The sequence below is a fragment of the Pseudorca crassidens genome, chromosome 10, assembly GCF_039906515.1.
Source record: "Pseudorca crassidens isolate mPseCra1 chromosome 10, mPseCra1.hap1, whole genome shotgun sequence".
Classification (NCBI taxonomy): Eukaryota; Metazoa; Chordata; class Mammalia; order Artiodactyla; family Delphinidae; genus Pseudorca; species Pseudorca crassidens.
In genome coordinates this window covers 72,397,088-72,419,576 of record NC_090305.1, presented here as the reverse complement: position 1 = coordinate 72,419,576, position 22,489 = coordinate 72,397,088, and the positions used below count along the sequence as shown (strand labels likewise).

Here is a 22,489-nt window from a genome sequence, read left to right as displayed (position 1 = left end):
GACAAGTATACAGTCTTTCGAGTGCTTTTGCTTTAACAACGACTTCACCGTATATATGTTTATATATACTTGCCGCTACAATTTTCTAAAAACAAAACCAACATGAAAATCGATTAGGCAACAGAAAAGAAAGAGCAACAGAGGTTGGGAGAGACAGCACAGCAAGTTAAACATTGCAAAAAATGATGACTTATGGCAGCTAAAAACAGCCAACAATGGACCAAGGGTATTCACGCTCAGCTGAGTCGGGAGTGCGGGGGACAGGGCCACCGAGGGAAATGGTGTGTGCTGCTTCCCAGGGAATTCGGCATGGCGGGGAGGGGCGTGTAGAGGAACCAGCGGCTACACTCAGAGAGTTATGTCACCAGAGGTTAAGGACACCCAGTCTCTCCTGTCTTTGTGCTGTGGCCTGAGGGTCGTAGATGCCCAATAGAGATGTGATGAAGGACTGAATAGATGCGAAGGTGGCCTTGAGCATCCCCTCCTCGCTGAGGCCCAGCACAGAAAGGCTGAGGTCCCCCAAGGTGGTTTTCTACTGGGCCAGGGCCTTGAACTCGCATTGCTCCCGGCTCAGGAAGGTTTGGTCTCAGGCTCCCTGTGACCAGGGGAAAGGTCACGTACTGAAAAACAGTACGAGGATGCTGACTGCTAGGGTTTTCGAGTCTGACTGAATGCCAGGGAAAGCCTGCATTATACAGAAACCCCAAAGTCAAATGCTAACTAAAAAATTTCGCGTGGGCTTTTATAGACCTGTGGCTTTCCTGACTGATGGAAGGTGAAGGCGGACGTGTCTGAGACACTGCTGGGCAGGGCTGACCCAGAGGGAAGGCACAGTGGGCTCAGCCCCAGCACGCGGCGAGGCAGCCAGGAAGCCGCGCGTCCTGTCGGCGGTGCACCAGCGCGGGGAGTCAGGCATTAGAGAGCTGGGCTGTCTGCTTGGTGAACAAACCCTGGCCACATCCTGGTGCCCAGAAGCTAAGCATGGACCCTACCACCTACACACCACGTGAAGCACGGAGCGCTCCAGGGAGACCTGCTCAAATTGTCACTTATGATATTTTCACTTCCATTATAGACCACTCTGACTTACATAAGGGCCTGCTTCCAGACTGTTCACGTAAGTGTACTTTGATGGAGGCCGTAAGTGCTTTATGCGGTGAGATGATTAAGCGGGCAGATGTCTGGTCATAAACTCAGGAGAGAGCCCCTGGCAGCCCAGGGAGGGTCCTATGTTCTCCCGTTAGCATCAGATTAGTTTATAACCAAGCGTAATTCACACATGATAAATGGCAATTTTATACCTGACTTGTGGAATATTTCACATAACGTAGAATTTATATAAGTCTGGGCTTATGGAGGTTGGCAGATCTATGTACCTAAGTCTAGTAAAATACCATTTCAGTACCTGGTCTTGGCATGAATTTGAGTGTCATGAGGCTTAACTCACACCCTCATGGACATGGTAATGTCTTACAGTTCATTTCGCTTATTATTACAAGGAAAATCTATATTTAAAATAATACCATTGTATCTCCCTAACACTTTGGGAGTTTGAACAAGTATTTTCACAAATATGCCTATCATTTTATCATTGCAACGTACCTATGAAGCAGGGAGGGCAGACATCACTCATCTCAGTGGTCCACGAGGGAACTGAGGCCCAGGTCCAGGCTAGCGCTGCCCTGTTACTCTACACTCCACAGTCAGCCTGGCCCCCAGAGTGGCGGCATAGATCTCATCATTCTTATTTGGCACAGGCTGTCTGGGCTCCAGGATGGACCATATGAGCCTGCAGGTGTCAGACAGGCAGAGCGTGGCAACCCCTGCCCGGCCAGGCATGGGGGGAGGAGGGCCAGGTTGGCACCGGGCAGCAGGAAGCCAGCACAGCACGGCAGCCCTGCGAAGGGCTGTCCCTGCGAAGGGCTCCACACAACCTGGGCACCCACGGAAGCCTGCTGATGAACTGGGGACAGACCAGGTGGGCAGGGCCAGTTCTGCCCGCATCAGGCCCTCCCGGTCTGGGCATGGGTCAGATCTGAGAGGGGCCAGTGGGAGGCGGTGCTCCCCTTTCTGCAGCCTCTGTATTTTGAGGAAGGTTCTCAGGATGCTCCCTAAAGGTTGGGTGGGGTGTTCACTCCACCTACCACTGCTCCTCAACAAAGGATTCAACTGGGTGCAACAAAGGAGCGCTGACACCCTCTCCTAATATACACGAGGCCCTCCTTCCCCTGGCCCAGGGCAGCCTTCAATCTGCATCCCTATTTGGGGAGCTAGGAGAGGCATGTTCCCCAGCGTCACCAGTAGGGCTCAGCAGACACAGCGTACAGGTGAGGACACCCGCAGCGGTGGCCGTGTGCTCAGGGCACGGCTGTGGGGTTTCCCTCCTGTGCCTTCACAGACCCACAGTGGGTACCAGGGCACACGTTATGAACTCTGCTTTCCAGCTCAAAAAACTGAGGCACGAAGCAGCCAGGGGCCCTGCCAAGGTCACCCAGCTACCGAGTGATAATGTTCACATACCCACACAATTAACTCCTAGCCCTTAACATTTCAATAAGGTCTTCTTTAAAAATAAGGTTTTCCTTCCAAAATGGCAATTCTACATTTACTTCCCCACTCTCATTCAGGGGAAGGGGATGGGGGGGCCGGGGGAGGGAGGGAAGAGGGCAAAATGTTCTTAGCCTTTTGCAGTAAATGTGTGCTTGAATTTCTAAAGTGTACAGAGATCCGTGGGGAGGGTTTCTGGTCTCCTCTGTGTTAGACTTAACGAGGTTATAGGACACAAAATTTGCTACTTACATTCACTTCAGTTATAGCAATATCAACGACGCTACCAACAACAATTAAGGCATCAAAAGTGTTCCATGCATCAGTGAAATAGTGCTGTTAGAGCAAGCATTCAGAAGCCACAGAAGAGAGGAAGCACAACAGGAAAAAAAGAAGAAAAGGACAGTGTTATAAAAGGGGAACATTCTAGCATCAAGCCACCTGGCTACTTGAAAAATCACCCTAAAACAAACATGTTATAGGTACATCACTTCGGGTATTGCTTCTGACACAGCAAATAAAAACAGTTAGAGACGCCTATCTTGCCCTGCCTGCCGCTGACTCAGCTTAGCGCGGCAGAACGGTCAGTCCTCCAAAAGGTGATGTGTGTCTAAGGGCCTGGGGATCAAGCTCTACGCGACAAGGCCTCTTCTCTGCAGCTCTCGTTAGAAAACTCCTGCTTTTCGATCAAGTACGACTGGGCTCTGTGACTTGTCCAGGTGATGCAGTGCAGGGCCGGGCGGGTGTGCAGACAGAGACAGGATGGGAGGTGGCCCCGGGCGGGCACATACTCACGTCAGCTTCGCTGAGCGCCACGTCTACAATGCTGCCGATTACGATGAGGGAGTCAAACGTGTTCCAGGCATCACTAAAGTACCCCTGGACAGAGCGGGCGGGGGCAGATGTTTATGAGCACGTAGGAAGGAGAAGCCACGCTGACCACGTGGGGTCACACCCGGGCCCCGCAGCAACCACGGCAACCAGGGGGGGTGGGAGGGCCAAAGGGAAGCGACCATACCGTCCACCGGTGCAGAGGGACACGGGGCGGGGCACCTGCATGTGTGAGAGAGGCCACGGGCGCATGGACCCCCACACACACACCACACACACACACCACACACCACACACACAGACACACACACACCACACACAGACACACACACCACACACACCACACAGACACACATACCACACACACAGACACACCACACACACAGACACACACACCACACACAGACACACACACCACACACACACACCACACACCACACACAAACACACACACACACCCCCCACACGATGCAGATCGTGGCCCTGGGCAGCACTGAACCGAGCCAAGTACCTGCAGGACAGAGCAAGGCACTTGGTGGCCCTGCCCTGGCACCCAAGGTCACAACTCCAACCCCTCGCTAGCTGAGGGAGGAGAAGGCCCTCCTACTCCTCGCATGGGGTCCCCAGTCACCTCCTTCTCTTCTTCCACATCAAGACCACTGTGACTGGCGTTTCACACCTTCTCACTGCTGTGCCCTTGAAACAAACCAGTATCCCTGCCCCTCCTCGACAGTCCAAGTACTGCAAAGGGTGTGCCCCGCGGCAGGATGTCCTCACAGAGCTCTCGGTCTAAAGGGACATGAAGGCTTACAGGGAGACAGGCCAGCGACGCACGCCGTCTAAGGCAGAGGTGTGGCCTGTAGGGCTGCGGGATCAGTGCACAGGTCTCACGGGGAAGGAGCGCTCAGGGACGGTGATGATGCTCGAGTGCTCCCACTGGCCCCCAGAGCAGCCCCTATCTCCTGATAGGCTCCTTTTTCCTCTCCAGCTCTGGCTTCCCTCCCCTCCCTCTGCATCCTCCAGGCTGAGCGGACTTCTTTCCATCCCTCAAACCACCACCAGGTTCTTGCCCAACTCCTGAGGCCTCTGTGATCCCGGCCTCCCCACCCCAACTCTACCTGCCCACGTCCACTTGACACTCAGCTCAAATGCCAATGCCCTGATGGCATGTTTTCAGATCCTCCTGACTTATACCTCCCATCCTGGGGACTCCGAATGTCTCTCAGGTCTTGATCACTGAATCTGGGGCCTCTGCCCGCAGGTCTACCCCATGGAAGACCCTCTGAGGATGAGGACTGTGCTGACTGCTCTGTCCCCTCCTCCACTAATCCCACCACCCAGCCCGGAGCCGTGAGCCCACATAGTGCTTGACACGTGGCAAGGCCCCCTCCTTCCCCCAACTTGCGCCCTCCTGGTCATTCAGCTCTGCCCTATTCTTGTTATTTCAGGTCCTTGCTGAAGGTACAACATCCCTGCGACCATGACTTACAAATCTGTACATACGTGGCATGCACTTTGCATCCCCTTCTGGGCTCAGCGCAGTAGGTGCTAAATTACTGCCTGCTGTCCCCTGATACCCCCAGGAAGCCCGCAGTCGGAGGGGGTGGTGGGGAGAACGGTGCACGGAGGCTTCTGCTTGCAAGGTCAACGACTGTCTGCAAATCAACTGCACCTTTTCAACAAGCCAGGATGTGTTGTGGAAATAAAAATTCAGGTCTGAATCATATAAAAAGGGGCCCAGTGTGCTTACAACGGGGTACACTTAGTGCTGGATCAAGAACACCAGAACAGAAGGTGCTTTGAAGTGTCAGATCCCATGAATTGATCAAGTGCAGGCCCAGAGGAAGCCACTGCAGAGCCCCAGCCTTTTACGACACTATGGAGAACGTGGACACGCTGGCTGTTCCAACAGCCGGAGGAGGGATGTTTGTTCTAATCACTGTTAATCACCCCAGGTGCATTTATGGGGGACCTGTAACGCTGACTTAGGGTTTGAGATTTTTAAAAAATTTCACCTTAAATAATGTAAGATTTTCCCAACCAACTGCCACGACTTCTGAGCCTGCCCCCGCCCCCCCCACCCCCCACCATCTCCTCTCTCCTCCTCTCCCACAATCCCAGCACCTCTCTCATAGTTACTTACCCTCACGGACTGACTGCCACCCTCCCAGACCCCTCTGTTAGCCCTCTAACAAGTAAACAAAAGCTCGCCTGCACCAGCTCTGATGGTCTGTGATAAATGTCTAATGGGAGCGTCTGCTTAACAAAGACAACGTCTCACTCCTTACAGCTTCTCTTCTCAAGATGTGGGACTCTTGGCTGGCAAGACAGGAGAGGCAGGCCACGGTGAGGACACGACTGGCGCCCCTCAGGAAGCCGGCTGTGCTGGTCAGAGAGGAGACCCAGAGCCTGCACCAGGACGTAAAGGCACATTCTGCTTCCCTCCCCGAGGACAACGCCAAACCAAAGTCAGCTGGACCACGTGGTGCGCTGAGTGCCGCCGTCGTACCCGGGTTGTGAGAACACAGCATTGGCTCTTAAATTATCTGCATCACTGCGAGTGGTAACACACAGTGGGCTGACTGGCGGCCTGGCCACAGAGCATGCTCTGAGGTGCAGAGCCTGTCCTCTTCCTCATGGATTTAACAGCAACTCAGAACTGCAGAGACAATGGTGAGCCTTTCCCTCTCCTCTAGAGAGGAACTGATGCCTTAGAAACGCGTGGTCATCAGTAACAACTGGGGCTCTAGGGCACAGAGAGCAGTGAAGACCCGCTGTCCCTCCTGTCCTGTCCCACACCACGGGCCCTGCCCCCCTCTTGCTACAGTCCATCCTTCACCAGAGGCCACGCCCACCACCATTCAGGGCACTGCATGCCCCTCTTGCCTACTTGAGACTTTATTCCTGAATAGCGCCTCTGTCTCTGTGTGTCTCTGTGTCTCTGTCTCTCCAGAACGATCAGTATTCACCTGTGGATCAGTCCTATCGGCCTGCAAACTATTCTCCAACCGGCCCATCCTGGCCCCCTGCGGTGTATAAAGTCACTTTAAATCAACACGATAGGGGCTTGATGTTTGGGGTCCTGGAACTCTTTGGTAATCTCATCAACACCCTCTCTGGAGGGTCCACTGCACTCACAGAGTTGTGCCCAAATTCTAGAGGGTTCCTGGACTGACACCCTCATCTAGGCGACAGGAGGCTTGAGTTGCTGCAGGTGGCTGGAATCACAGGCTCTGGCCAGATGGCTTCCTAGGGGTCCCAGGGAGGCAGAAAATGCCAGCCCCCCCGCCTTCTTCCCACATCCTGTTTCCCTGTTTAGTAGCCTCCTAGGTAATAAAGTCACTGTCAAGTGAGTATGACTCAGCCCCACCCCTTTCCCATCAAAGCCACCGCAGCGTCTGGGTAACCAGAAGGCTACGGCTTCTAGCACGGCGCCCACCTGCATGCTCTCTCCTCTTGGCCAGTCACAAGAGGGTCTCCTACAACCGAATGTGGAGGCCAGGGCCCCTCAGGTGGAGCCAGCAGTCCCCACCAGTCTGGCCACAGTTGGCCCGTATTACTTTTGGAACAGCCTCACCCATTTGAAAGGATCAAGCAAGTCAGCCACACGCAATAGCATTTATTACTCGGAAACACTTCTGACTCTGGGAATTTAAAATCATAACCCAGACTAACATGGGCTTAGGGCCAGGAAGCTCCCTGGTTTCTAAGAACTCTATCTTGATTGTCCATTAACATAATCTCCAGCTAGACTATAGGCTCCTGGAAGGAGAGCTGGACCCCCCAGCCAGGATAGAGCACGGGCTTGGCACATGGTGGGCAGCGAGGTCTATGCAATGCAAACAAGAGAAGCAGCCCAAGTCCGGGATCTTTTCGCTGCCCGGCCTTTTGGGGTTTACTGAGGCAGCCGGATCACTTACCAGTTTCTGCCAGGGACTGTCTGGGAAGCATCTGACCCAAGGGATGACCCACAGTGCCAACTCTGGGTGGAAACTGTAACTGACAGCTTTCTAACCAGCATAAGCCCTTCCAAAGGTCAAGTGGAGGCTTAAAGAAAAATACGTTCACTTTTGGCCACTCTGCTCTGCCCACGTCTCCTGTGATAGAAAAGCCAGTAGGGCCTGATGACAAGAGGCTGCACCCACAGGTTCATCCATCCATTCCTTTCTTCCTTCCACCACTTCCCATGGAGTAACCAGCTTGTAGCAGGTATCACGTGAGACAAACACCACCCAACCTTGAGCAGCTGCTCATCAGCTAACGGAGAGGGAGATACGGAGGGTACTGATGTTGACAGTGCACAGTGAGCATCTAACAGGAGCACGTGGGAAGGGGAGCGCCGGCCCTGGCTGGGCTGGGGGACACTGTGACGGAGGAGCCCACATTCCAGACAGGCCTTAAAAGGTAACAAGGTGGAAAAAGAACTTCCAGACACAGAAGCACGGGCCACGGAAAGGTCCCACATGGTCACAGTGGGGATGGGGTGTAGAGGAGGAACGGCTGGGAGCGCGCGGCTGGAAATGAGGCAGAGATGTAAGTGCGCTAGTGTTTGGTGCAGAACTTTGAACATTCGACTACGAAATTACCTTTTTTTTTCATACAACAGGTGGCACGGCCAGCTTTCAGTTTACAAAGGGAGTGTGTGGAAGATGAAGGGGGGCGCAGAGGCCAGAGGCAGGAGATGGTTCAGCGGTCAAGGAATGCAAGAGGAAGGAGGGCCGCGGAGGCTGGGGTGAGACGAGCTGGCCACCGAGGCCCAGGGCGTGCACGCGTCTCACCAGGGGAGAAGGGGACCAGGAGGGAGCTCCGGGATACCCCGGCCTTGAAAGGACAGGCTGAGCCCATGAAGCAGTCTGACATCAAGTTCTAGTTAAGGAGAGTTAATATTTCCCCTCAAGCGTTATTTGGCATTAAAATAAATCACTGAGATACATTTATGATATATGTGTGTATATATATATATATGTGATCACTGAAGAATTGAAAAGATAGTGTCACGGTTCCTTCCCAGGAGGTACAGAATGTGCTCCAGGAAAATTGCCGGGGCTGATAGAGCAGCCTTATTCCTGCCAGGGACCCTGGGGAGGGAGTGCTGTCCTGGGAGGCATATGGGTGACCCAGTGTCCACGACACATCCGCTCTGCACAGAAGCACGAGGACAGCACGAAAGCACTTTCTTCTTTCCCCAAACCCAGTAACTCTCAACGTTTTCCAAGCTCAAGTGGCTAGGCAGGTAAATTCGACATTTTCAAGGCACCGTTGACGCCTGAACCATGTGGCTTTGAACTGTGCGTGTCCACATACACAAGGATGCTTTTCAAGAGTAAATACCACGGCCCTACGTGGTCTGTGGTTGGATGAATCAGTGGGTGCAGAGGAACCTCGGAGAGGGAGCGGCGGCTCTAAGCAATACTCAGATTAACCCGCGTGTTGTTCAAGGTCAAGGGTAGAACCAAGACCAAAGCGCTTCGAGGTCTGAGCCCTGGGAACAAAGCGCGGCTCCCTGAGGAAAAGCCCACACGGAGGCGGGTCACGGACTTGAGCAGGTGCTGGACAAAACACCAGATGGGCGGCTTCCGGAAGCACAAAGAAGGAACCTCAGGCAAATCAGAAGTGCTCCTTACACCTACAGGAGCCAGGACTTTGGACAAAGCCCTTCTTCCTCAACCTCCCTCCTTGCAGCAAGAGAATTCACTTGAGAAGCCCAGCGGCTGCCCCTTGGGAGCACTGGAGGGGAAGGCCAGGGGAACAGGACTTGGTTCTTATCTACACCATGGCCCACCTTTCAAAACCCCAGGGCGGCTCCGTCGCTCCAAGTGCACGAGCTCGATGCCCGATGGGTGGGTCTTCCCTGGGGAGCCGACACAACCCACTGAGCAGCCTGTTCGCTCGGCCCTCATTCCTTGTCTCTTTGGCGTCTCACCACCTTCCATGCTTGCCTAACCCACACTCAAAACAACTTTTCTCCTGGAGTGATCCCACCTCCCCACCAGGGAAGCTCCCAGCTCGGACCACATCCCTCTCAATGTGTTCTCACTCAGGAGGCCCCCTTTACCAGTCAGGCCCTTAGAGTATAAAAGGAGTCAGGTTCCTCCACGCGTTTGAACCCTGCCTCCTATGAGGCCTTCTCACCTCCCAGGAAGGATTGTAACTTCACCCTCTGTATTTCTATTACAAAACAGCTGCAACCCCGTCTCTCCTGACGGATGCTGACACGTTCTCCCAGAACACGCACCCCTCACTGTGGAGAACACAGCCCCAAAGGACCCTGCGACAGAGCTCCCCAGGAGAGACACAGACCTTCTTAGATGAAGTCTATGGGCCAGGTTCCCAGCCCTCTGTCCCTCTGGCCATCTCCTCACAGAGAGGCTTCCTTCTGCCACCTTTGCAACACGCCTCCTCAGCCCCCCTGCCCCTCTGACGGGTAGGAGGGCCTCACTGACTTCTTTGTGGATGACTACTCGCCTGGCCTTGCTTTGCTAACACCAGAGAGGAGATAGGAGAGTCAGGAAGCGTTTTAAGAAGAGCTTTGCTTCTTGGTGAAATGACTCTCTCCGGCTCCTCCAGACACACCGTCACAACACCAAATCCATCTGCTTCGCAAATGCAGTGACGGTGCCCCTCAAGCGTAGAGGCGCTGCTATTGCTGTTTTAAAATTTCTCTCGCTTGTCATCTGAGGTTGTCTTCTGCTGTGAAAATACCTTGTGGAGGAAAACTACGAAGCGGCACAATTTCTAGCGGAAATCGCTCATTTAAAAACTCTGATGGATCAGTACTGACTGTAAGTTAGCTACTCATTTCCCCTCAGCCTCACCAGCCTGTTCACACACCACTGAACTCTCCTCTCAGGTTTGGTAACAGTGGTTCACCGGACACAGCCGCTGACAGTGCACACGCAGACACACACGGACTCACACACATGCCAGGGGAAATGTGCCTTCTCAGAGCTTAATCACCAGGCAGGGCAAGACATGGCGAGGGGATCTAGGAAATGTTGCATAGATACGTGCCATGTCGCCTTGATCAAGTGCTTTTGGAGTTCTTACTCTGCAACCTTTCCATCAGTCCAGACAAATGTTGATCAAGGACGGAAAGGGGAAAGGGAAGCAAACCAAAAATCTCAAGGGATATTCAGAAGAGTTTGGTGGGGGCAGGGAAGAAGGTGCATGTGTGGAGATATGGACAAGTCACAGTAATTAGCATCTGGCCATGCAAAAATGCCAGGTTTGACCCCACTGCAATCACCCCAATCGATCACTTACAAGCGTCCTTTCTTTTTTGTCCACAAAGAGCTGATAAAGATTGCATAGGAATTAATTCAAATTAAAGATAGGAACAGTTCTAAATTAGAATTCCACTTACGGATGGAGTATGTGAACCCATCATTTCATAATCCGAGTCTTACTTAAATTAGTGTTGTCAGATTCCTTACACCCTGATGAACAGACACTGGGGTCACTGAACTCATTCTCTAACTCTGATGGGTGGAGCCTTTGCTAGAAAAGAAACTGAGGGTCAAATGTGTCACAGCTCGGCCAGGATCTGCTCCTCTGTCTAGGGTTTTAGGACGAGGAAACATCACCACTTGATGATGGGGATGGTGGTCGTCCTCGTAACAGTCCTGACACGTCTACAGCGTGGGGCTACATGCCGAGCGCTCTTGTAAGCGTGACACACAGAGTGATTCTTACTGCTCCAAACTGCCCTAGGAAGTAGGACTACTAGAGCCCTCATTCCATGGGTGAGGAAATGGAGGCACAGAGCAGTGAAGTATCGACAGCTTGCTTGGGGATTTGAGTCCAGTCTGGTCCCAGAACGGTGCGTGCTCTTCGACACTATACTATCTGTCTCTTACGCTACAGACGTTGACAACTGTGGACCGGACTCAGTCTGTCCTAAAGGAGACATAACACGCAGAGCAGTCCAACACAGTTTAAAATGCTCGTGTCTTGTTTTGTCTTAAAGTCAAGTGAAATTTTTCTAAATTAAACAAACGAAAGATGGTATGGCTGTGAGAGGTCTGCAGCTGGTAGAATTTTCCATAAAAGGTGAAAAAGATGCTGTAGACCAAGAACAAAGAAAACCAAAGTCTTTATGCTGGCAATGTAGCAGTGAAATCAGGGCCGAATTACTCCTGATGGGTTATGCGAAAACAATGTCTCCAATGCTCAAGTAATGAGGCGAGTTTCCTTGAGACAGTCTGACACACGCTCTTCTAGAAACAGAAAATCAGGTTTCAAAACAATCTCCATTCTGCAAATTCCTAATTCTCTCTTCTTCTTTTTCTCAGAATTGTTTTTGCGAGGTTTTGTTTTCGCAGATTTATTTTCTCATGTGTACACAGATGCCCTCATCAGATTTTAACGTTCTCAGGTGATAACCTAGTTAACGGCCAGAACAATTCAGCATAATCCAATAACACGAGACTAACGGGAAGTGGGTGACTCTTTGGAGGAATTCAGCTACAGCCTTTGACAGTGGGTTCAGCAACTCACCTTAGGTTTAAATGCAATGACTTTCAAAACCATCTCGACAGTGAACACCCCGGTGAACACCATGTTCAGGATGTCCATGGCGTCATTAAACATCTTGGACTGCTCGTAGTGCTGTGGATGGAAGCAGAGGCACGGTTCTCGGGGGTCCACTCTGGACTCGCAAAAGGAGGCTCCCCAGCCCACCACCCCCTGCAGGCGTCCGTCCGCCTGCCACACGGGCAGCGAGGCAACCTCCCCGGTCCAGCCCCCTCTCCCAGTGATTCCACTGACCCTGCGAGGGCACATGGTTGGCCCCCCACAAAGCGCAGGGGGCCCTGACAAGATGAGGGTGACCAAACGATGAAGGGGAAAGACATCCACTTCCTCTGCTCGGAATAAAGGGAATCCACCCTTTCTCCCAGCAGGGTTTCTACTCAGGGCCTTGACCCAGGCAGAATGCAGAACACACCCACAGGTCTATGGACAAAAGTAGGACTCGGTTAGGATACATTATACGCCATTTAGGCCTATATCCAATCAAAGGCACTGTTATCATCTTGCCTTCGTGCTTTTCCCTACATCAGCAGAGGGTCCTCATTCATAAGGAATTCGTAAATTTAAGGAAAGGGCCAGAAAACGTACCCTTGGCTGTCTTTACACTCATCTCCCAGACAGCACTGGGAGTTGGTTTGATTTGCTCAAGTTCTTAGAGCCAGTGGGAAACTGAATCTAGACCTTGGCCACTCTTGTCCTAGCGCAATATCCACTAGACAGCGCAAGGGCTGGAAACGCTCACTGTCAATACCGCTCTGTAATCCAATGTGGCCAGTTGAAGTGAGCTGCCTTCCTCGCCCCCAGTGAGCCAAGAGTCGCTGTCAGGCAGGTCAAACTCAGTACTCCACGGACCAGAAGACTCCCCACTGCCACGCTGAGAGTGACTTGAGGACAGGAATGACACTCTGGGGCAGGCCCAGAGCAAAGTGCCGGACACAAATTACCCAGCATAAACTTCGTTTCCCACTTTACCAATCGACAAAGCCAGGCTCGGGGGATTTAAATAACTTGCCCCGGGTCACCCGGCTGCTAAGGAGTCAAGTCAGGATTGAAGACCCCGCCTGTTCATTTCCACACAGACAGAGCTTTAGTCCACAACCACTCCCTGGCCACAGAAGCCCACAGTAAAGGTTCACAGGCCTGCAAGCCACGCTAGGGCTCCCGAGAAATGGCACTCATGGTCACGCTGTACAGTCTCTTACGCAGAAGAGTGACTGTAAACTCCTGCCGTGGCAACTGTTAGCCAGAATGCGAGTCTGGCCAAACTACAGCCCAGACTCGTCAGATAATCAAACCCTTCCTCCTGTGAGGGGGCGGCATTCCACCCTCAGGATTTGGGGCACGGGGCTGCACCGAAGGCCCGGACGGGATCCACGCGGCTGTCTCCATTTTTACCTGCATGGCCAAGCAGAGTGTGTTGAGCATGATGAGGACAAACATCATGTACTCGAAAGGCGAGGAGTTCACCACGTACCAGAACTTGTACTGGTAGGGGTTTTTGGGGATGTATCTTCGCAAGGGACGTGCTTTCAAGGCGTATTCAACACATTGACGCTGCAATGGCAGAAAAGAGCAACGGGGATCCTGAGCACGTCTATGGAAGAAGGACACAGTTCCCGTCTGCCCTGAAAAGCTGGCGCACACCTACCGGGAGGGAGCGAGAACGAGGGGGAACCGCCAGCGCAACCCGCACAGGTACCACTCAGCATCACTGACAAAGGGCCCCCAGCTCCATCACCTCATGTGGTCCTCACAGCAGCCTTTGAGGGTAAGCAGAGCACCCAGTTTGCTTCCATTTCGCTTATTAAAAGACTGAGGTCCGGCGATGCATTAAGCAGAGATGCAAAGCCTTGACCCATGTCTTATCCCTGCCCTTTCTTGATGCTGGTGGAGTACAACTGTAGTTCTCCTGCCCAGGGAAGGAAGACAAGTAACGAGAGGCAAGGAAATCCTCAAGAACCAGAGAGGCTGGGCTGACTCCCTGAGATTGGAGGTCCCATGGCTGCTCCAGGACGGACCCATACAAGACGCCTACCAGAAGCCAGAACGAGCATGGTAACCCTAAGTGTCTAATGGTGAGTGAGCTGTGTGTCTGTCTGAGAGCTGTAGAGGCTCAGGAGCTTGTCGTGTTCATCTTAGAACCCCCAGGACATGGTCCGTGATGACGGCCGGAGCACTGCCCCGCCCACTGATGCTGGGACCGAGACCGGTCCACCCTTCGCAGCAAGCCCAGAGAGCCTCCAGCCCCGAAAGCCTTTTCAGCATCATACCCTACTTGCTCCTAGGCCCAGACCAACCACAGGCTCTCTCTGTCCAGGACCTGGCCCCGCTGTGACCTCACATGCTGACTCTTGGGACCCCTGACTGGAGCCTATTCTGGACCTCGTGGTGACCTAGTTTCAGCTCTGGTTCCGCCTGGGTCTTGCCCTGACACTCTTCTTCCTTGGCGGGGGTCGGGAGGGGTGAAGAGCTGGGCCAGGCCTCCCTCAGACCGTCACTGATAAAATCTGCAGGGACGCCCTGACAACTCACAGCAATGTCTTCCTATAAACCAAGCTGTCCTCGTGTTTCCCCCAGTGGAGATGCTGCAGCCCGAGACAGACGGCCTCACCATGCACGGCGACTTCCCGCCAGGAAGCCCAGGCTGGCAGTGATTCTTGCTCTCTATGTAATCATCCAACGGAGATGGCTACTGATAGAGGGCCTGGGGGAAACTCCCAGAACAGAATCTCGATCTCACAGACTATTTTTACAGCTGAAAAAGACCTTTAAAAGTGACTCCTTAATGCCCTCAATTTAGGGAGACAGCCCAGCCAGGAGGTGGAGGCGCACCCACAGTCACAGAGCAGGTGCAGGCAGAACAGGACCAGACAGGTCTCCTGGCCCCCTCGCATCATCACACGATCAGAGCCAAAGGCCCCTGCGCCTAACAGGCTGGTTAAAACCAGGTGCTAGATCGAGAGAGCGATGCCAGTGCAATCTTAGTCCCGAGTTTAAAGTTAGCGACTTTCCCAGTGGCGTGATAGGGCACTTCCTCCTAAGTCAATGGTTCTCAACCGGGGCACTTTTGACAATGTCTGGAGGTATTTCTGGAGCGGGAATGAGGGTGGGGCAGAAGGCGCTACTGGAGGCTAGTGGGGAGAGGCCAGGGAGGCTTCTCAACCATGCACCGCAAGCGTAACAAGGAATTATCCAGCCTCAAATGTCAATAGTCCCGAGGTTGAGGAGGTAAAAGGCTATCCCTCGGGAGGGACTGTGCGAGTGTCACTGGGTGCTTCCTGGCCCCAGGCCACACCATCCTACGTGACTCTGAGCTGTCACTGGTGGGTCATGACCACAGAAGGTGGCCTAGGTATCCTGACTTCTCACTCAAATGTCTGCGGGTAAATTTCAAAATTACAGCCTAATCTGCATCTGGGAAACTAACGCTCCCCACTGATGACTCACAGTGGCTGAGAGTGTGCTGAGCAGGGCCCAAGCCCCAGGGAGAGAGAGCAGGCAGGCACCCTTCTCTACACGCGGGAAGCTGTCAAAAGAGAAATCGGTCCTCTTTGGCTCAAGGGACAGAAGCCCGAACAGTGCGTGACTCTAACCTGATTTTTGTCCAGCTCACAGTTCTTATACTCTTTCTCCCCCTGCTCCTGAAATGTGACGATGACGAAGCCCACAAAGATGTTCATCATGAAGAACGCTACGATGATGATGTAGATGATGAAGAAGATGGAGATCTCCACACGGTAGTTGTAGATGGGGCCGACGTTCTCCCCGTTCGAGTCGATGGCCTTGTACAGCAACCTGGAGAGCAGAGGATCCAGTGAGCACCAGTGCCGCTCAGCCAGCAGCCCAGCCCCGCTAGCTTCTGACCACCTCTGCGGGCACGGACGGTCGGACCCCTCGCTGGGAGCCCACCCCAAGGCCCCGGGACACGTGGAGGTCCCTCAGGAAGCCTCTGGGGCATTAGGCCGATCAGCCCGGCACCTGGCGGAGGGAACACCTGGGATATATTTGTTGACTGATTGCTCTGAAGACTGGAAAAGGTTTTACAAATATCCAATAATGCTCCTTTCTAGTCACAGACAGAACACAGGAAGGACGTCACATGGAAGACACTGGCGGAACTGAAAGCTGTAAACGCAAGACAACGAGCCAGCGGCCAGGGCATTTCCAAAGAACTACGAGAGGTTCCCCAAACTGAAACAAGCACTAAAATGAAATGTGCCAGGCAGAACTCTGAGCAGAAAGAGGGGCAATTACTGCAACAGCCTCCAATTCAATGTATGCTCGTTCTGATGCAGATTCAGCCCTTCCAGGCACCCACCCGAGGCGTGCACTGTGCTAGGTGCTTTCACATCCATCTGGAAAGGTGGACATACGGTCGTCCCTGTCTTACGGAAGCTCAGAGAGGGATCTAAGTGCCAAGGTCACAGTCCTGGGGACAGAGCAGGAGTTGAGCCCACCTGGCCTGAGCCCCGAGCCCCAAGTCTGTTCATTTCCCTGCCATCCCTGGTGGCAGCTGCCACCCAGGTTTACTAAAGTGCAGTGTTTAAACCCTGAGACCACAGCTAGTGCCTCTGTGGAGTGCAGGCTCTCACTCTATGCTCCTCTTCTAACAGGACCGATCCACCAATGAACAAGCCCCACCCCACTGTCCTTCTACTTCGCAGACACCCCACACATCCAGAGAGTCCTGCCAGCCTGTCCACCCTCCTCTGGGCATGAGAACTTGACATTGAGAACTCTATCAACATATATATGTTCCGGTGGCAGGAGCTGGGGGGCCATCAGAGAGCAGAGCACAACAAAGGGACAAGAGCTCTCCTTTTGTATTCTACCTTCTTCCTTCTTTCCACTTTTCTCACCTCACCCATCAAAATCCTAGCCATCCCTCAGGACCCTGTGCTGCATGTCTCTGACACACCAGGACCCTCCTGCTTGGCCTGGCTGACGACACTGACTAAACGTGGGCTTTGAGAGGGGAAACTGCATCTAGACAGCTCTGTTTCTTCCACAGGGCGTAGTACAGCATGTTGCACGGAGCTGGTATCAGGAGCACACTTTATGAACGAGCCAGCGAGCGCGGCAGTGAGAGACGCGGCGTGATGGCACGTACTAGTACGTTACTAGGAGTGAATGAACACATGAATGAACGGTCTGGGACACTCTCAAGGGCCTCTTTAGGAACAGTGTAGTGGCAGCTTTACTGATGAGGTGACACAGGAGCTGGCCTGAAAAATGGCTCTGGGGACTCCCCATCCACATCCAGCAATGCCCCCCAGGAGCCCGCTGAGAGATACCCCGCTTCCGAGACCCCAGCTTCCCAAATCCGAGAGTCCTGGCTGCCCACAGGGGTTAATCCTTCGCCTAATCAGACAGAGGAGCCCTGTGGGCCAGGAAGCGAGTGATAAGTGGTCCAAAGTTAAAAGTCATAGAAAAGGCCTACAAAACTGGAGAAGAGCAGCAGGACCCGCTCTCCAGGAGACACGGCTCAGCCCAGAGTGCCCGCGAAGCAGCAGGAGCGTCCCTGGGAGACACGCGATCTTGGTACTCACGCGGGCCAGCCCTCGAACGTGGAGACCGTGAACAGAGCCATCATAGCTGAGAGGACGTTGTCAAAGTTGAAGTCGCTGTTTTGCCAGATCCTCTCACGGACCACAGGGTTATCGACATCCCCGTCCTTGTAGAGGATGAAGAGCCCCCTAGAGAGGAGAGGAAGTGGGCGGTCGCCCCGGCAGGAGGTGGAGTGTGTCACGCTGCCCGATCCCTCCCCGGCCAGGCCGCCGTCCTGAGCGTGGCACAGCCTGCGCTTCTCCGCGTCATGCCCAGCATTTAGCCTACTCAGCGGTTCAAACAACCGTGCAGCGACGGCCAAATGAGCGTCCTCCAGAGTGGCCAGGCAGACACCCAGCCTGATCACAGACGGAAACCACCGAACAAGAACCATCCCTCATACGATGGCCTCAAAGTGTGCAATGAAGAACCGAAAGTTTTGGGCGTGCAGAACTCCACAGGCTCTGGGAAACAAGCCCAGGCATCCTCTAATCTACATTTTAGTCTTAATCAAATTCCTTCTCTACATTTTAGTCTTAATCAAATTCCTTCTCTACATTTTAGTTTTAATCAACCTCCTTCTCTCATACTAACAATATTCCCAGTTTTCTTTCCAAAACAATTCTATAATCGCTGGTACACAGTATTTCTCCTAGAATGCCTCTATTTCACAGATGAGAAGGCCAACTTAGCGAGGGAAGGGAAAGCGTCTTCACGCGGCTGCTGTGCTGTCAACTCCATGGGCGCCCCCCACCCCAGAGCATGAACGGGGCCCCTGAGGTGCACTGCCACAGTCACATGGCCTTTGGTGCTCTCTGACTGCACCTTCTGCTGAAAAGAAACCCTCAGTGAACACAGTGCAAGCAGGCCAGCCTTGCCTGGTGACATCTCAAAAGGACAGGGACATCTATGCTTCTAAGGTCTCAGAACTTCAGGCAATGGCCTCCGTGTCTACCTTCATAGTCTTTTGGATGCACTGGGATAAGAGGAATGAGTATATGCCACCTGCTCTCTCCTCTGCCCACTGTGAACGAACACATGGCCAAGATGTGGATGATGGGAGCAAGGAGAAAGAAGCATCCTGGGACCTGTCAGAAGAGGGTGGCCAGATCCTGAACTCCAGGAAGTTAAGCTTCAAGTTCTGGTGTGAGGAAATAATTGGATACGTGGCTGTAGGGGGAGCTTTTGGGGAGCATTTCGTAATTGTTATTTTAGGTTTTAGTGCCCACTCTCTCCCCCAGTTTACTGATTCTATACCAAACATCAGAAGTCATCTGTCCATGCCTTAAGGGTGATGAAAAGCTTTGGAACTAGACAGAAGTGGTGCTCCCTCCACAATGTGATTGTATGAAATGTCACTGAACTGTACAGTTTGAAATGGTTGATTTTACGTTATGTGAATTTCAGCTCAAAACAAAACCCTTCCACGTCTCCAGCCATGGGCTGAGCTCTCAGGCCTCTTGTCCTCCACAACGAAAACTTCTGAAATGCTAGCACGAGCGGATTCTTGACGCTTTTTATCTGTTCTTCCAAACTCCCCACTCCCACGTTCAGGACACTCACCTGCATTCTTCGGGGTTACTTTTGGCTTCATCTGTGCATCGATAAAACTTTCCCTGGATACAAAACAGACAGACAGTCAAATGTGGGCTCCGCCTGAAGAAGACGGGCTGGGCTCCATGCTTGAAGGCCCTTCCCTGTACCTTGAAGAGCTGCACCCCAATGCAAGCAAACATGAACTGGAGGAGGGTGGTGACGATCATGATGTTGCCAATTGTCCGGATGGCCACAAAGACGCACTGGACCACGTGCTAGGGAGAGGGGGTGGGGAGGGGACAGGGGCGTGTTAGTTCCCTGTGTTATTTCAGCCACGGGGTGAACTAATACCAGCCGAGATTTTCTATGATTATATGCAATTTTATATTATCTTCCTACCTGACAGTCCCTTATGCTTCGTTTTTCAGGTGGTTATCTATGGAGTTACCCCCAGTGCATTATGGCCCCCTGGGAGGAACGCCCTGTAAGCAGGTTCCTCCTTGGCTTCCTCCAAAGCAGCGAGCTCAGTCAGAAGAAATGCCATGGGGTACAGCACTGCCTGGCACACAGGGTCCTGTACCCCATAAGACGACTTAGGAAAATGTAAACCCTCTGGCCTTTTGTACAAACTGCACAAGAATAGATTTAAAGACTAAAAGAAACCCAGAGGAACACTATTAATAATGAAAAAAGCAATGAAGTGTGAACAGTAATCAAATAAAGAAAAACATCTTAAATGAACAAAAAATTTAAAAAATAATAACTTTTTTTCATGGAAAGCCCTTTTATTTTAAATATAGCAGTGTGTACATGTCAATCCCAAACTCCCAATCTATCCCTCCCCCTACCCTTCCCCCCCTGGTAACCATAAGATCATTCTCTAAGTCTGTGAGGAAAATAATAACTTGAAAAACACTACCAGCACTTAGCAGAGGCAGCTTCATTGGTTAGAAATGTTCTTTTCAAAGGCAAAGCTCACTGGAAAATCCATCAGGCCTCAACCCAGTCCCGGCCCAGAAAAATCAGTGATGACAGCTAACCCCAACTGAAGCCAGCCCAGCCTGGACAGGAATCCAAACCTTAAGTCCTTTTGCTCTGTTGATTGCCCTGAGCGGTCTCAGAACCCTTAAGACTCTCAGGATCTTCACGACTGAGATGGCACTGGATCTACGGGAAAGAGCAGAGGAAAGCAAGCAAGCAGAGTGTATCATGGTGGTAAAATGCTGTGAGATGATTTCACTTTAGTACAACTATGGTGGGGCCACGTGGAGCAGAGCCAATCTCTCCCCATGAACCACACACGAGGGTGGGTCTCTTCCTTCCGGCCCACGCTCCACGGCCCCTCCTAAGCCAGGCCCCCCGCACTCTCAGAGACCCTGACGGGCACACAACTGATGCAGCGGAGACACAATTTAGGAGTTTGCTTTATTCTTTCCCCCTGAGGTAAATGCTAGGCAGTACTTGTCTGAGTTGCATTGGTTTGGTGGGTTTTCTAAGTTAGGAGGCCTGCTGCAGTGCGCTGGTGCTGGGCTTCTCTGGCCTTCAAGGAGTCCGCTGTTGGGTGGGAGAGACGGGCAACCGCAAGCCAGCATGCAGGTGTGACAACAGAGAGAAGGCAGCCAGGGGAACACACCTTGGGGAGTCTGGGAAGGCCCCATAGAGGTGATATCAGGTGAGTCCCGAGTGGGTATGGGGTTAGCATATGGGGGGGGGGGAGCGGCAGCTGGAGGGCGCAGGCACGGCTGTGAGCTTACAGGCGTTGCAAAGATACTCGTGAGAACGCCTTTCCGAGTTGTGGCTACATGGCTCCCTCTCACTGGGTACTGATGGGAGGTGAGGAAGAGGATTTTAACACAGGGCAGTTTCAGGCAGGGGTCCTCCCCCTTCTGAAGGGGATAGAGCCTCTCATTTCTCTTTAGTTCAGAGGCCATGTGCACACATGTGCTCTCATACGAGGGGCACCGATGGTCAGCACCTGAGCAGAGGTGCTTCAAAGTCAGCAGGAAAGCAAGGCCACCCCTGGACGCTCCCACTGGAGCCTCTGTCCCAAACCCCCAGGTACGGCAGGTAGGCAGCGTACAGCTGGGGCTGTTCCCCACCAGAAATCCCTCAATGCCATGGAAAGGTTCTGGGGCTCTGACTTGCAGCTTTGGCCCCTTCTAGCTAAAAATTTTAGATGCCGGGCTTCCCTGGTGGCGCAGTGGTTGAGAGTCCGCCTGCCGATGCAGGGGACACGGGTTCGTGCCCCGGTCCGGGAGGATCCCACATGCCGCGGAGCGGCTGGGCCCGTGAGCCATGGCCGCTGAGCCTGTGCGTCCGGAGCCTGTGCTCCGCAACGGCAGAGGCCACAACAGTGAGAAGCACGCGTACCGCAAAAACAAAAACAAAACCAAAACCAAACAAAATTTTAGATGCCAAAAGAAAAGAGTCATAGCAGCTGATTTATCCTGGAGAGTAAGGGAAGCCTTCAATATCCAAGCTGGAAAGGCCTGAGAGGTCACCTCGTCCAACCCCTCCTGTATAGATGGGGAACTGAGATCCTGGGAGAGGAGCCCCCACCGGCCCCGGGCCCTGGACCAGCCCCTGGAGAACCCAGACTAGAGTCCAGCTGCCCTCCCTCCTAGTCGAGACTTCTTTCACCCTCTTTTGAAAAAAGTATCACAGAGAATAATGAGCACAACCCAGCAGGGGGCATAAAAAGAGAAACAGAAACACAAGAAAGGATGAGCTGTCCCAGTGCTTTCTGGCATGGGCACAAATTAAGCTTTCCCAGATAACCCAACGCCATAATTAAAACGATGCCTAGGCTTTATGGATTATGTTAAGATTCCTCACAGAGACCTTCCTGCCCAACAGTCCTGTACACACACGTTCACACACGCCCCAGAATACTTACTGGATCCCAAATGACACCAGAGATACCCCAACGACCAGCATATCCAGTAAGTTGAAGTAGTTCCTGCAGAAAGCCCCTTTGTGGAGGAAAGCTCCGAAAGTCGTCATCTATAAGCAGAATCATGAGGGATTTAGAGTTTTGTTTTTCTTTTCTCTCTGCAAAGGAAAAGAAACCTGGGCTCTTTACAAAAGCTTGAGCAACGTGTGACTTTACGAACAAGTGTGCATTAGGAAGCCAGAAATGTAAACCAACAGGGCAGAGCAACTGAATGCTTTGTTCAGAAATGGAAAAGGGGCAGCTGATTTCCTATACATTTTAAAAGAGGAGAGCAACTATTTCACTGGACACTATCACAGTGAGAACACATTTCAATTATGAATACATCGTTGGCACGTCCAAAGGCTCTGTCTCAGCAGAGAGTCCACTTGACCAGGTTTGTCAGGATGTAATCACTGCCCAGACAACCTGGCTTCCCCACAAAACGCCAGTTCCGGCCCTTCTGAGACCCCAGCAGAGCCCACATTGCTCCAACCCAGACTTCCCAAGTGGGGCTAGAAGTGCCCGAGCCCCGGGCTCACACACTCCGTTGATACAGAAACGTGC

The 22,489-nt window shown here is 52.7% G+C and overlaps 1 protein-coding gene across 11 annotated transcripts in view; it reads right to left on the bottom strand.

The window, feature by feature from the left end:
* Positions 1–22,489, bottom strand: part of CACNA1D (calcium voltage-gated channel subunit alpha1 D) — a 320,771-nt gene that overhangs the window by 45,593 nt on the left and 252,689 nt on the right. For 6 of the 11 annotated variants that reach the window (XM_067754766.1, XM_067754768.1, XM_067754767.1 and 3 more), the window contains exons 23-31: positions 21,887–21,993; positions 20,070–20,157; positions 19,158–19,265; positions 19,018–19,070; positions 17,457–17,603; positions 15,501–15,702; positions 13,303–13,461; positions 11,875–11,985; positions 2,800–2,883 (exon numbers count right to left, since the gene is read on the bottom strand). In XM_067754766.1, coding sequence (XP_067610867.1) covers positions 2,800–2,883; positions 11,875–11,985; positions 13,303–13,461; positions 15,501–15,702; positions 17,457–17,603; positions 19,018–19,070; positions 19,158–19,265; positions 20,070–20,157; positions 21,887–21,993 — 1,059 coding nt within the window. Of the gene's footprint in view, positions 1–2,799; positions 2,884–3,342; positions 3,427–11,874; positions 11,986–13,302; positions 13,462–15,500; positions 15,703–17,456; positions 17,604–19,017; positions 19,071–19,157; positions 19,266–20,069; positions 20,158–21,886; positions 21,994–22,489 lie in introns of all 11 variants that reach the window. The other 5 variants (XM_067754765.1, XM_067754769.1, XM_067754770.1 and 2 more) reach the window with 1 other exon arrangement.